Source organism: Hordeum vulgare, chromosome 5H, assembly GCF_904849725.1.
Source record: "Hordeum vulgare subsp. vulgare chromosome 5H, MorexV3_pseudomolecules_assembly, whole genome shotgun sequence".
NCBI lineage: Eukaryota > Viridiplantae > Streptophyta > Magnoliopsida > Poales > Poaceae > Hordeum > Hordeum vulgare.
The window spans coordinates 452,391,050-452,405,039 of NC_058522.1; the positions used below are offsets into that span (position 1 = coordinate 452,391,050).

General features: G+C 48.5%; 1 protein-coding gene across 1 annotated transcript; it reads right to left on the reverse strand.

The window, feature by feature from the left end:
* Positions 1-11,830: 11,830 nt before the first annotated feature.
* On the reverse strand, positions 11,831-12,761 carry LOC123395329 (solute carrier family 25 member 44-like). Its single transcript, XM_045090315.1, has one exon. The coding sequence runs from the start codon at positions 12,750-12,752 to the stop codon at positions 12,015-12,017; it is 738 nt and encodes a 245-aa protein (XP_044946250.1). The 5' UTR covers positions 12,753-12,761; the 3' UTR covers positions 11,831-12,014.
* Positions 12,762-13,990: the final 1,229 nt, after the last annotated feature.

Sequence of the window (13,990 nt, forward strand, 5' to 3'; positions counted from 1 at the left end):
TGCTCCAATAAATTTTTTGATTGGTGGTCTTATTTGTGAGTATTTAGGAGCTCTTGGTGATGTTCATATGAACTTGCATGCATGTTTAGAAATTTATTTGTGAAGTTTTGATGCAAGCTTATGTATAAGGGAGTGAGTAGAATAGTTTGGTCCAACTCATTTTTGCTTAAACCTCCATTTTTATGATGAACCAAAAATTTCAGAAATGAGCTTGTTTGGAAAAGCAAAGAGATGGCTTGGGAAGAAGAGACCCCGAGCCTACCGATAGATTAACTAGAGTTGCAGCTTCATCCTCTACTGTGAGGACAAGTTACAATGATGATATCGTGCCACCGGAGTTGTTCCACGAGGCGAACACGACACGTGCCATGGCATACCCGTGTTCAGATTTTCTTATGGCGACAGGTATTAAGAATGAGTTTGATAACCTCTGTGCAGTTGCAGGTTTGACACATCTCGTAACACGACGTGTGCAACAATATCCAAAACTCACCTATTATTTTGTCAACTTATTTATATATAATGATAAAAACTTTAATGATGTTTTTACCATGTCTTTGGCAGAATTTTGTGATATTATAGATGTGCGGAATGTCGGGAAGATGACCAAAATGAACGTTCAACCATATGATCTGAAATCCCTATTCGCTTCCCTTTGTAGTAAGGACCCGCAAGAAATTCACCAGGGAAAAATCTCCGGCATCTTGTTTCCTCACATCAGGTATTTCGCATACTATATTGCTCGAGGGGTGTTAGCTCATGACAACACGAGCAACATTTCGGCTCCAGATCTTGCTATCTTGGCAGCCGCCCTCTTAGGAGATAACACGTATAATATTGGCACTTTGATTGCTCGTCGCCTCGTCGCTAACAGCGGCAAGTGGACTCACTTTGGTGGCATTTATGCCATGCTTATCCTTCAGCACCTTGGGCGCACTGTACGTGCGGATGATGTGCCTTTTCCTTACATAAACTTTGATCTTACCGCTATGAAGAGGCATGAGTTTGTTACTAGAACTTCTGAATTTGGTAACCTTGTTTATATTATGAGGTTTGGCGAGCTTACTACTCACGAGATCCGTCTTCCTGCACCACTTTTGTTTTGTTACACTAGCAGGAACGGGTGGTCTTTCACCTCGACTGAGCTGGACGAGTTCATGATCCAGCAGCAGTTCCACAACCCCATGGAGGAGGTTGCTCCCGAGGAAGAAGAACCTTCTCCTTGGGAGGCCAGCCGGGCATCAGTGTACGCGCCCGAGGCTTCGTATGATTCTTGGAGCCACCAGTACCACTCCGGAGCCAGAGGAAGCTCCAGGAGCCCGCAGTAGCCGAGCTCAACTTAGGCCAAAAGCCTAAGCTTGGGGGAGTATGTATCCTTCTCCTCTTCCATTGTATCATCCGTAGTTTCCTTTTAAAGTCTTTTCAAAGTATTTGCCTGTTCTTCTTTGTTCTTTCTTTGCAAAAACAACAAAAAGATTTCTTTTCTCTCTTTAGTTTGCTTTGTTTGTAGAGTTCAGCTCACGTCCATGGTCGCAACTCCATTTGATTATATCTTTCTACGTTCGATCGTGCAAAGTGACGATGCAATAATGACGAATATCGATGGAAGGAATGCAACAAGGAAAGCCGATACGAACTCTATTTGTTTCTACTTTCGTACATATGCCTGCACTTGTGATCTAGAGACCAGCTTGTAGCGACATAGTGCTATGATTACAATGATTTCCCAGTAGTTCATGCTTTCTTTGTGACTAGTCTCAAATAGTTGGAGTACATAATGTGTTATTGAAATGATTTGCATGCATTGCATTGTTCATGGTTTTGGCATATTAGAGTGGTGCTTCCCTTTGGAGAGTTTTTGGATTGACTTGGCACATGCTTACACATGTTTATGACTAAAATTCTATCAAGCCTTGACGATCTTTTTATTTCAGAATAGTTATATCGCTTTCATGCCCGATTCAGTGTTGCTTTGTCGCTCTGGATGATTATGACCATTATTACTCTCTAGTTGGTTGCTTCCCCATCTTTTGCTAGCCTTCGTGTGTACTAAGCGGACTGACTGCTTGTGCACCCAAAATCCTTAAAACCAGTTGCACCATATGAGTTCACCATATCTACCTATATGCGGTATTTATGTACCATCCTAAGTAAATTTGCATGTGCCGTATTCTAAATTTTCAAATAAATATTTTGTTTTGTATGCCTGAATCGCTCATGTAGTGACTAGGGGCTATCAGTATCTTCCATGCTAAGTAGGTTATTCTCAAGATATGTGTTGATTCACTATCATTCACGAGAAAGTGGCTGATAACCAGGATGCCCAGCTCCATGCTCAGAGTCAAATCAACTTTAATGAAACAAAACTCCCCGAGGATTGTTGTTTTAATGGACGTTACCCGTGGATTCGGCCCGCCGTGGAGTGTGATCAATTGGTGGATGGGGAGTTAAAACTTTACTTTTCTGTTTGGGAACCACCTATAATGTATTTAGCATGGAAGATATTGAGATCTTTTAGTTGTTACGTTGACAATGAAAGCATGCCATTCAAAATGTTGATTTATCTCTATTTTAAAGCTGAAGCTCTGGCACTATGCAAATCAATGCTTTCCTCTGTGAAGGGCCTATCTATTTTACTTTTTCGTTGAGTCGTCCTCTTCTTATAAAAAGCACCAACTATAGAGAGCATAATTGTCATTCTGAGTGTAATGTGCATTATCCCAAAGCACCACATTGTCTTCTGCATGATTGTGATATTGCTTATTCTGAAATATTTATTTATAGTCTCATTTAATACTCCGAAGGAGCGTCTCCATTTATGTTTTGCTTCACTCATGGGGACTAATGAGATACCACTCTAGTATATCCAAGTCACGTGCATTGTGATCTCGTTATGATTTTCAGTTACATATTATTCTTTCTTGGTTGTTTGAAACTCTTCACATGATTGCAGGATTGCTTTGTGTATTGTTTTTTAGCATTACTGCAATACTCGTTGGGCTTGTTCGTAGTGCATGCTTATATACATGTGATGAAGCAAAAGAGTTTGTCAAATTTTCTTTGTCGTGTTTAGTTCGTTAAACTGAATTGCTTGAGGACAAGCAATATGCTAAGCTTGGGGAGTTGATACGTCTCAAACCTATCGACTTTTCCAAACACTTTTGCTATTGTTTTGGCCTCATTCTTGCATGATTTGAATGAAACTAACTCGGACTGACGATGTTTTCAACAGAGCTGCCTGTATGGTTTTCTTGTGTGTAGGAAAATGAATATTTAGACGCCCAGGAAAAATCCCATAAAAATAGAGAAAATCCACGCACCGGGGGGGCATGGGCCAAAGGGGAGCCACAGGGACCCCAGGCGACCTCCTGGCATGGCCTGCCCCCTGGTCGTGCCGGGAGGCCATCTGGGTGGGGCCCACCCCCTCTGGTGCCCTACTCTAGCTCCTATTTTCACCTGTGACGAGGAAATTCCATAACAGAAGTCGTTTTGCAAGTTCTTGATGCAGAGCCGCCGCCACCCCCGGTTCTTCTTCGGGAGGGCTAATCTGGAGGCTGTTTTGGCCTCCGAAGAGGAGAAATTGTCGCCATCGTCATCACCATCACCACTCCATCATCCTTCCATGGCTTCTCCCACCATGTGTGATTAATTCCCTGTTGTGGGTGAAGGGAATGAGAGAGATTGGATGAGTTAGATCATGTAATAGTTCGTCAGATTGTTGGGGGCATGTTGCCTATCATCTACTATGGTGTTTATCATCTTTGCTACTACTTGTTAGTCTTAATGCTTGACACTTTGGGTCCGAGTGCCATGATTTCAGATCTGAATTCATTATGTTTTCATGAATATATTTGTGTTCTAGATCCTATCTATGAGTAGTATGCACCTATTATAGTCCGGAACCGGTGATCCCAATGGTGATAGCTTGGGACACCAAAGGGGATGGGCTATAGTTTGAGGATTCCATGTATCCATTGATTGTTAATGCTTTGTTTCGGTGCTCTTTGACAAGAGCACCTTAATATCCATAAGTTCTGTTTGGCCCCGTTGACAGCGGGATGGTAGGATAAAAGATGTAGTGCAAGTTCTTATTGCAAGCACGTACGACTACCTCGTGATACATGCCTAATGTTTGATATATGCCTAGATGATCATTACTTTTCTATGTGCCTTGTCCCAAGTTAAATACATGATATCTCTCATCCATGACCAACCATCCATCTTCTTAGCCTACAGTTTTTAATCCTACTAGTTACAAGTTACTTTACTTTCGCCGTTTTACTTTCGTTGCTTTGCCACTTTTATTTCTGTTGCCACCATCACTTCCATATCATGGTTGCTACTAATATTTCGTTGCCAAGCAAGTACCTTTCAGGTGTGGTTGAATTGACAACTCAACTGTTAAAGCTTATAAATATTCTTTGGTTCCCTTTGTGTCGAATCAATAAATTGGGTTAACTTACACGCGAAGACTGTTGTGATCCCCTACACTTGTGGGTTATCAGTGGGGCCCGCCCAAGCGTCCTATGGGCGCGACTAGGGGCCAGGCCGTGCCGGGTGGCCGCCTGGGCAGCCCCTGGCTCCCCTCTGGCCCATCTTCAGTGATCTGGAAGCTTCCTTCACGCTGATTTTTTTTATATTTTCTCGGGATTTTTAGGTCTCTGGAAATTTGGATAAAAGCCCCTGCAAAAAAGACATCAGCAGACAGAAACAGGCACTGGGTGCACTGAGTTAGTATATTAGTCCAAATATGTGTGAAAAGATATAAAAGTGTAGCAAAACATATAACAATGTCACCTAAAAGATCATGGAGCAAGCAGAAATAATAGATACGCTTGGGACGTATCAATGGGCACAACCTTGAGCGGGCGATGTGGAAGAGGTGTAGTGGGCGGCTCGGAAAGCATGATAGATTCGGTGGGACCCGTGGCTGGCGAGGCAGGCGGGGCGGGTGCGGAAAGCTAGGTCGATCTGGTGGGCTCAGGAGAGCAGGTGGTGGGAGCGGGGTTCGAGGAAGATGGAGGACTAGCGCCAGGTGCGGGTGACCGGTTGGTGGACGTGCATGTGGCGGAGATAGGTAGGTGATGGGAAGCACGAGGCGTGGAGTGGGGCGCTGGCGTGTGATCCAAGTGAATAGTGTGGGACCCAGGAGGCGGTGGCGGGTCCGTGGCTGTTGCGGAATCCCAGGCTGCCGAGGTAGGTGGGATCGGGGCAACGAGATTGTGTGTGGACGTAAGGTCTTGTGGCAAGGGTGTGGGAGGGGTATAAGGAAAAACTGTTTCGTCAAAAATGACATGACGGGAGACGATCACACGGCGGGATTGCACGTCATAGCAACGGTAGCCTTTGTGCTCCAGGGGGTAGCCCAAGAAAATACAACGAGTGGAGCGAGGGGAGAGCTTGTGGTCAGCCGTGGCGAAGATGTTGGGGAAGCACAAGCAGCCGAAGACGCAAAGATGATCATACGCCGGAGGGGAGCCGTAGAGTAGATAGTGAGGTGTGTGGTTGGCGATGGCGCGGAAAGGACGGCGATTCAGCAGATAGGTCCCAGTGTGAAGAGCTTCTACCCAAAATGGTGGTGTGAGGTGCGCTTGAAAGAGAAGGGTACGGACAATGTCGTTAGTGGTGCGGATGAGACGTTCTGCCTTTCCTATTCTGAGGGAAAGTGAGAGGGCACGAGAAGCGGTATGTGATGCCATTGGAAGAGAAGAAAGAGCGAAGAGAGGTGTTGATGAACTCGCCGCCATTGTCGCATTGCATACTCTTGATGACAGTATAAAATTGCGTATGTACGAAGATGAAGAAGCGTAGTAAAAGCGCTGATGTGTTAGATTTGTGGCGTAGTGGAAAGGACCAAGAGTAGTGTGTATAATCATCAAGTATAATGAGATAGTATTGAAAACCAGAGAAACTTATGACCGGAGAAGTCCACAAATCACAATGGATCAAATCAAATGGCGCAGACGATTTGCTAAGAGAGGAAGAAAACGGAAGCCGTGGTTGCCGACCTAGTTGGCAAGCAGTACAAGGGAGATGTGACGGCTTATTACATGTGCTAAGGAAGTCTTTAGACAAAGCTGAAAACGAATGAGCACCAGGGTGTCCAAGACGCTGATGCCAGATGTCCGACATGGAAGTGGCGGCGGCGAGTGCAGTAGGTCAGGTGGTGCGAGATCCGAAGAGAGGGTAGAGCCCCTCGAAGCTAGTGGAGATCAGGAGCACCTTCCGCGTGCAAAGATCCTTCACAATGAAACCATGGGGGTAAAATTCAATAGAGCACAAATTATCTCGAGTAAATTGCCGAACGGAAATGAGATTAGTGACGATGTTTGGAGAAACGAGGACATCGTTCAGGGTGAAGGGGCTTGGGGAAAGAGTGGTCGAACGAGAAGCCGTGATAGGAAGGCGATGCCCATTGCTAACAAGAACAATAGATGGAATTGAACGATTTAAAGAAGAACTAGACGAGGTAAGGATACCTTGGTTACCGATGATGTGCGAGGAGGCGCCGCTGTCGAGGAACCACTCGGGAGGGGGTGCGGCAGAGGGAGCACCGTGGCTGTGGGCGGCATTCAGCATGTCGACGTGATCCCATGATGGCGGTGGAGGTGGGTAATACATCGCCGACGGGTAGTGGTTGACAGGCGGCTAGGGTACCTGATGCTGGATCGGGTAGACATGGGCATGAGATCCCGTCCATGAGAAGTTTCATGCGACGTGCATACTCCTGGACGGGAATATCACCCTACTTGAGGTTGCGATATTGCCGATTGAGGATCATAAACCGCGCGGCGCGGTTGGAGAGGAAGTAGTCTTGGATCTTCTTCCAAATGGCAAAAGAGGTGGTGGCACCGACCACGTGATCCACCATGGAGTCGGCAAGGGTGGCGTAGAGACAGAGAGCGACGTGGGCTGATTGCAATCTCTGGCGTTAGGTAGACGAATGCTGATGACAACAAACCTTCTCCTGCAATGGCACCAGAAGAATGCTGCTAGCACTCCCCGACAATGAAACTAGAAGAATGTTGTTGATGGCCCATCAGCGCGTGGGTTCGCAGCAGTTTTCGAAGGTAAAGTATTCAACCCAATTTGTTGATAAGCCAGTCAGGAGGTGAGAGTATACTCTCGAGTATTAACAGCTGAATTTGTCAGATTCAACCACACCTGAAAGATTAGTATCTGCAAGCACAGTAGTAACAACAAAGTAACGAGTAACGGCAGTGTAACGAGCAATAGCGGCGGCAAGGAACAGCAGTAGTGACAGCAGTAGCAAACGACAATAATAGCAACAGTAGTAGCAGCAGCAGCATAGCAAGACAAGTAACAGCAGTAGCAACAATAGTAGCAGCAGCAGCAGAGCAAGACAAGTAACAACAGTAGTAGCAGCAGCAGTAGAGCAAGACAAGTAACAACAGTAGAACAAACTCGTAGGCAATGGGTCGGCGATTTGTTTGGATGATATTCATCATGTAACAACTATAACACGGAGAGATAAGTGGCTAGCTCCCGTTCGTCAATGTGATGAAGGCATGCATTCCATGTGTTGTCATACGTGCTTAGGGAAAAGAACTTGCATGACATCTATTGTCCATCCCTCCCGTGGCAGCAGGGTCCAAAAGGAAACTACGGGATATTAAGGTTCTCCTTTTAATAAAGAACTGGACCAACGCATTAGCACTTGGTGAACACATGAACTCCTCAAACTATGGTCATCACCGGAAGTGTTTCCGGTTATTGTCACTCCGGGGTTGCCGGATCATAACACATAGTAGGTAACTACAACTTGCTAGATCGGATCTAAAACACACATATATTGGTGACAACATAATAATTTCAGATCTGAAATCATGGCACTCGGGCCCTAGTGACAAGCATTAAGTGTGGCAAAGTAGTAGCAACATCAATCTCAGAACATAGTGGGTACTAGGGAACAATCCCCATCAAAACTAACTCGATTACATGATAGATCTCATCCTACTCATCACCGTCCAGCGAGCCTACGAATAGATTACTCACGAACGACGAAGAGCTTCATGGATTTGAAGAGGGAAGAAGGTTAATGATGACGATGGCGGCGATTTCCCCTCTCCGAAGCCCAAGACGGACTCCAGATCTGCCCTCCAGATGAAGAAGAGGTGGTGGCGGCGCCTTCGTATCGAAAACGCGACGAAAACTTCTCTTTTTATTTTTTTCTGGGACGAAAGGGATCTTATAGACCTGAGATTGGGGGCGACAGAGCCGTGTGGGCCCCACAAGCCTGCACCACGCCACCAGGGGTGGTGACGAGCAAGGGCTTGTGGCCCACTGGCCCACCCCCTGAGGTGGAACTTGGCGCAGATATTTTTGATATTTTCCAAAACTGCTCCCGGTAAATTTTCAGGACGTTTGGAGAACTTTGATTTCTGTACAAAAATAACACCAAGGCAATTATGCTGAAAACAGCGTCAGTCCAGGTTAGTTCCATTCAAATCATGCAAATTAGAGTCCAAAACAAGGGCAAAAGAATTTGGAAAAGTAGATACGATGGAGACGTATCATGGGCGTCCAGGTCAAGATACTGGGCGTCGACATTGGGAGGAGGCGGGTGATCGAGCAGATAGGTGACGCCATAGCGGACGAGGACCATGAGGAAGAAAGACTTTCACTTGTGGTAATTATGATCAGTTGGGTTCAGGAGAAACTTGATGTGGTTTGTGATATGATCATTGAAGATGGTGTGGCGAGGTGGGGGGGGGGGGGGGCGACCGGAGGCGAGGAGTTGAAGAGCGGAGAGAAGGTAGATCCGGGGGCGGCGGAACCAGCTGCAAGGGAGGCGGCGGTTGTTTGGAAGACAAACAGGTGGGAGGCGGCGGCGGAAAAGGTCCAAATGTTGAAAAAAAAATTCAAAACCGTGGTCAGATCCGGCTAAACTTACCGAAAAAGGTTAAAACACGAAATTTGGCCACTAGAGATACCATCCGTCCTGAACTTCTGACGGCGTGTCAAATTCTCATGATAACCTGCGCCTCCCCAAGGTGTTCTTTTCGAGCTTTGTCCGTTGCACAAACCCAACCGGTTGCTTCAAAGACAACACCATCTATCTTGTCTCTCCAGGATTACACACACGCTGATAGGACCATCGATGAGACCTCCACCTCCGCTTTTTGCTCATTGATATAGAGATGCGAGCCTTGTTCGCGTGACCTCTTTCTTAGGTGAGCTTACTATGCCGTGCGACCAATAAACTCTCGCAGTCATGGATAAGAGTATCCTGATGTACGTCTAGAATTTGTGGATGCGACAGCCCTGCCGAACTCCAATGAGCTAGCTTTCAACGTCAGGGATAGGCGGGCCAGCCGAATGCCTAATACCATAATTACAGGCACAAATCGCATCCCTTCTGGTCAACATAAATTAATTAATTAATTACAAAACCTATCCTAAAACCCTCACTGAAGCAACTCCTACTAGATTTGTTGACGCGGCATGTCTATCCTCATGTCATGTATGGCAACCGGAGTGAATCTAAGGTACTTAAAAAGGTAGAGGGCTCAGAAGGCAAATCATTTTGGTTAGTCTAATCAATTCATCCAACCTCAGTAAAGAGAGCAAAAGTAGGGTTATATTCTTCCATGGCATGATTATTCCGGCCACTTTCAGTCATTCTCATTTGCAAGTCAATAGCCACATACCTTAGACTCAGTGGATAAGAAACATTTTAAGGTAAGGATAGGAGATCTTGATTCAGAGTATTAGTGCCATATAAATGTAGCTACAGGACTTCAGCAGTACTAAAGCACTTATATCATGGTTGGAAGATACTACTGGTCAGAAAATATGAGCAAAATAGGAGAGATGGTTTTATTGATTGCATGTTGCAACTTGCAACTCTAGTTATTAGATAGAACCGAAGTAGTCGCGGGAAGACCTTGTGCAGACTTCCAGAAAAACTCATCAGGAGTCCTTTATTTTTGCGCAGGTCCATAGACCGGAACACTAATCATTGGATCTTATATCTGACGGACCAGAAACTCTCGTATCATCTTAGAACATCTTCAACAACCATTGACGGACCAGAAACTCTCATATCATCTTAGAACATCTTCAACAACCATGCTATATAAGCGCCGCACTGAAAAATCAGTATTTATTGCGCGCGCAGCCGCTTCGGACGCTTCAACGAAAATGCAAAAAACGCGCGAGCGGAAAAAAACGGTTCAACGCGCCGGGTGAAACGGCTTTACGCGCCTCATATTTTGTGTGCCCGCTACCGCGCATTGGACAGCGACAACTCGAACGCATCGTCTACCCACCACTGGATCCAGGCGCTAGCATGGCCGTCCTCGCCACCCCATTTGCTCTGGCAACCCGACGACGCTTCCCCGGCCTATGCTCGCGCCGCCTCTGTTTCCTCCGTCTCCCTCTAATCCCCGCGGCCCCTCGCGCCCCCCATTCCATCGACGTAGAGCGCTCGGCCGCCCACAGCCGCACGACGCCCGTAAGGTGTTCGGCAAAACGCTTGCAAGGCTATTGTGAAAAATCAAACTATTTATTGTTGATTATTTTTATTTGTTTGATCTTCTAAAACTCATTTGTAGTCTCGTATGTTGTTCCTGCTGGGCGCATGCTATGCATTTTTGCAGCGCCTGCTGGAGCGGCACGCGTGCAATATTTTACGACGGCCGCTGGAGCCAGTGCACTCCGACACGCTATATTTTACTATTTCAACGCTGCAAACTGTTTTTAATGTGCGGTGGTTGGGCGCGTGTTGGAGATGCTCTTAGCACCTGAAATTTTCCCAAGTAGTCTATCTACTACTCTCTCCGTCCCATGATATAAAAACGTTTTTGACACTACAATCCGATAATATAAAAGTGTTTTTGACATTAGTATAGTATCAAAAATGCTTTTATATTATGGGCCGGAGTAGTAGTATCTGTCAATGCACATGTTGACATTCACGATCTTGCCTATACAGAAAGGAGCATATATTTTTTAACTGCAGCTAGGTAATATATCAAAAGTATCTCTATCATCTCATTCTCAACAATGTCAACAGTATTCCAACCCCTTTTTTTCTCTCTGGCTGACTTAGACCGTGGGTAATAGGACAGAAATATAAGTAACAGCGATATTTACACTTGAGCAAACCAAGGGCGAGAGGTATAAGTAAAAGAAGTAAGTAGCAAAGACAATGCATAACACTAGGAAAGAAACAGAGCAATGGAACGAAAGCTACCGAATTCTAGCCACTACAGGACGATGATATAGATATCATAAACAACAGATGACACACACCGTCTAGAACAAGAGTGGTTAACCATTATCAATATATGACATTTGCATGCCATTTGTAACCAAAGGTAGTGCAGGTAGTTGGAACATCATCTAGTATGAGTACTTGCTTATTCCCAAGAGAAGACTCCTATTTTTGCAATGAAAAAAGATAGAAGTTTGAAGGGGGAAAACTGACAAAAGAGGTAAACAGATCTTCAATTTTCCCAGGACTATACTATATCAGGTTACTGCAGCAGTGCCCACTTGTGTATGAGAGCACCTGTACAGCGTACCTGTCCATATATGCCTGTCGCTCGTGACCATGTGTGGAATGGTCAGTGTACACTACGGTGTACTCCAGTCTCTCTGTCACTTATCGTATTCAGATTCCTGAGGTGTGCCATGTAGTTCATGATCAGAACCAGAAACTGAAACAAATAGAGATGGAAAGGAATGACATGAAACCTGCTTGGTGCATGCTTGAGTGGTGATCTCACTGCCATGTTTGGTTCTTCGCAAGTGGATTACTTGCGAAGACTGCAAGCTAAAATGTGATTAAGCAGCAGAAGCAAAGTAGCAGAAATAAAGTGGATTTCGTTGATTGGTTTGGAGTTACAAACGAAAACACTATCTACACACACTTGATCACCATTCTCTTTTCAACACCTGAAAGATCAGATAAGCTGTGGAAAGGAACCAAACAAACCAAGGGAAAGCACCTAATTTGCATTATCTATCTATATACTTGCCAACAGAAGTCAGGGAAGGCCACTCTCCTGCCCCTTCTTGGCCGAGAGGCGCTTGAGGAACTCATACGTGGTGATCATGGTGGTGGCAGACAGGGACATGGACGCCCACCTCGGGCCGAGCCCCCTGTAACACGCGCCCCACCCGCCTTCCCTGATCAGCTCCCGCACCGTCCGCCCAATGGTGATCTGCTCGCCTTTGCCGTCCATGACCTGCATCCTTGTCTTGATGGTGTCCAGCGGCATGGTCACAAGCGCCGCGGCGCCACCGGCTATCGCGGCACTCGTTCCCTGCACCACCATGAGAGTCTTGCAGCTTGGTTGCAATGAGATGTCACCGTCGCCCTCATCGATTTCTTGCACACCCACGCCGTACTGGCAGAGGTAGCAGCCGATCCCGCTCCAGATAATCTTCTGTGACAGTGAGTAAGTCGCCCACCACACGGCATTGGAGGGGGCGTAGGTTAGGATGGACATGCCGAAGCCGCGGTACAGGCCACCGAGGCCGTCGGAGGCCACGATCTTGCGGAATGCGTCGAGGCCGCCGCGGTAGCGGGAGGCCGGGCACGGGTTGCCCTGCACCATGAGGCGCTGGCTGATGACATCAACAGGCGTCCACACAACCTGCGCGGCAACAGCGGCGGTGAGCCCGGCGGCGGCGCCCGCGGCCGCGGACGCAGCGGGCTCAGGCGCGCCGAGGCTGAGCGCGGCCGGGCCGACGACGGACCGCGTGGCCTCGAGCGCGCCCATGTAGAGCGCGCGCGCGGGGACGGTCCCGGCGAGGGAGGTGGCGAAGCCACGGTAGAAGGCGAGGGCCCCCTCCCGTCGCAGGATGGTGGTGGCCGCTGCGGCGGCGGAGGGCGGCCGCGCGCCCGCCGCGGCGTGCGCCGGGGGAGGCTCCGGCGCGACCTGCAGGCGCGTCTTGAGGACGACGGCGGGGTAGAGCGCGGCCGAGACGGCGGAGAAGAGGCCCGCGCCGAGGACGAAGAAGCGCGACTTGTCGAGCCGCTCCCAGTCGATGTCGGCCGGGAGCTGCAGCTCCTGGGAGCTCACAGCCCGCTCCGCCGCCGCGTCCGGCGGCGGCGGAGGCGCCCGCCGGCGATCTATGGCCTCTCCTCCATGTCGGCTCGCCGGGGACAGCGGCGGGCCAAGCTCTCGGGGATGCTCTGCTGCGCGCGTATCACGCGGACGGCGAGGATGAACAGAGTGCGGCGGCTAGGGTTTTCGGGCGGGGGAGGGAGGGAGGGAGGAGGAAGCAGGGCAGAGGAGGCAGGCGGTGGGAGGAGTGTGTGGAGCGGCGTCGGACGTGGCGCGCTCTGATTAATGGCCTGGCCTGGACTAGACTTGGGATTTTCAGAGGGGATACAGAGGAGACTGTTGGTGCGGTTGGTTCGTGGCCGGACGCGAGCGTGACGGCCGGGGCTGATGCAGGGCGCGGCGCGTGGCACCCTGCGGGTTTGTTGCGTTTGGATAATTCTGCCCAAACGGATGGGGTATCCGAAAAGGGTCCCAAGGGTATTTTAGATCCACATGTTTTTATTTTATCTTTTAGAGAAAAAAGGGTTTCCCAGCTTAACTCTACGTGTGGTAAGCAACCCAAGCTATTAGAGCATCTCCAACAGACGCGCTGTACAAGCGCCGCGCCGTAAAAAATACAGTTTTTAGCGCGCGCAACGCGGAGGCAGCTCCAGCGCGCGCGTCATTTCCAATTCAGCGCGCTGGCCGAAACGCAATCCCGCGCCCATTATTTGCTGCGCCGGCTCCCGCGCGCGCGACTCTCCCGCGCTCGCTCCTGCTCTCTCCTGCGCTCCCTCCTGCTCTCTCCTGCGCTCGCTCCTGCACTCTCGCGACCGCGCCGTCACCCCCATCCGAGCGCGCCACCGCCGCCGCTCGCGCCACCGTTCGGCGCTTCCCAGGCCTATCCCCGCGCCGCCGTCGCCGCCCGCGCCCGCCGGCGACCACTCAAGCGCTTCCCCGGCCTGTCTCCG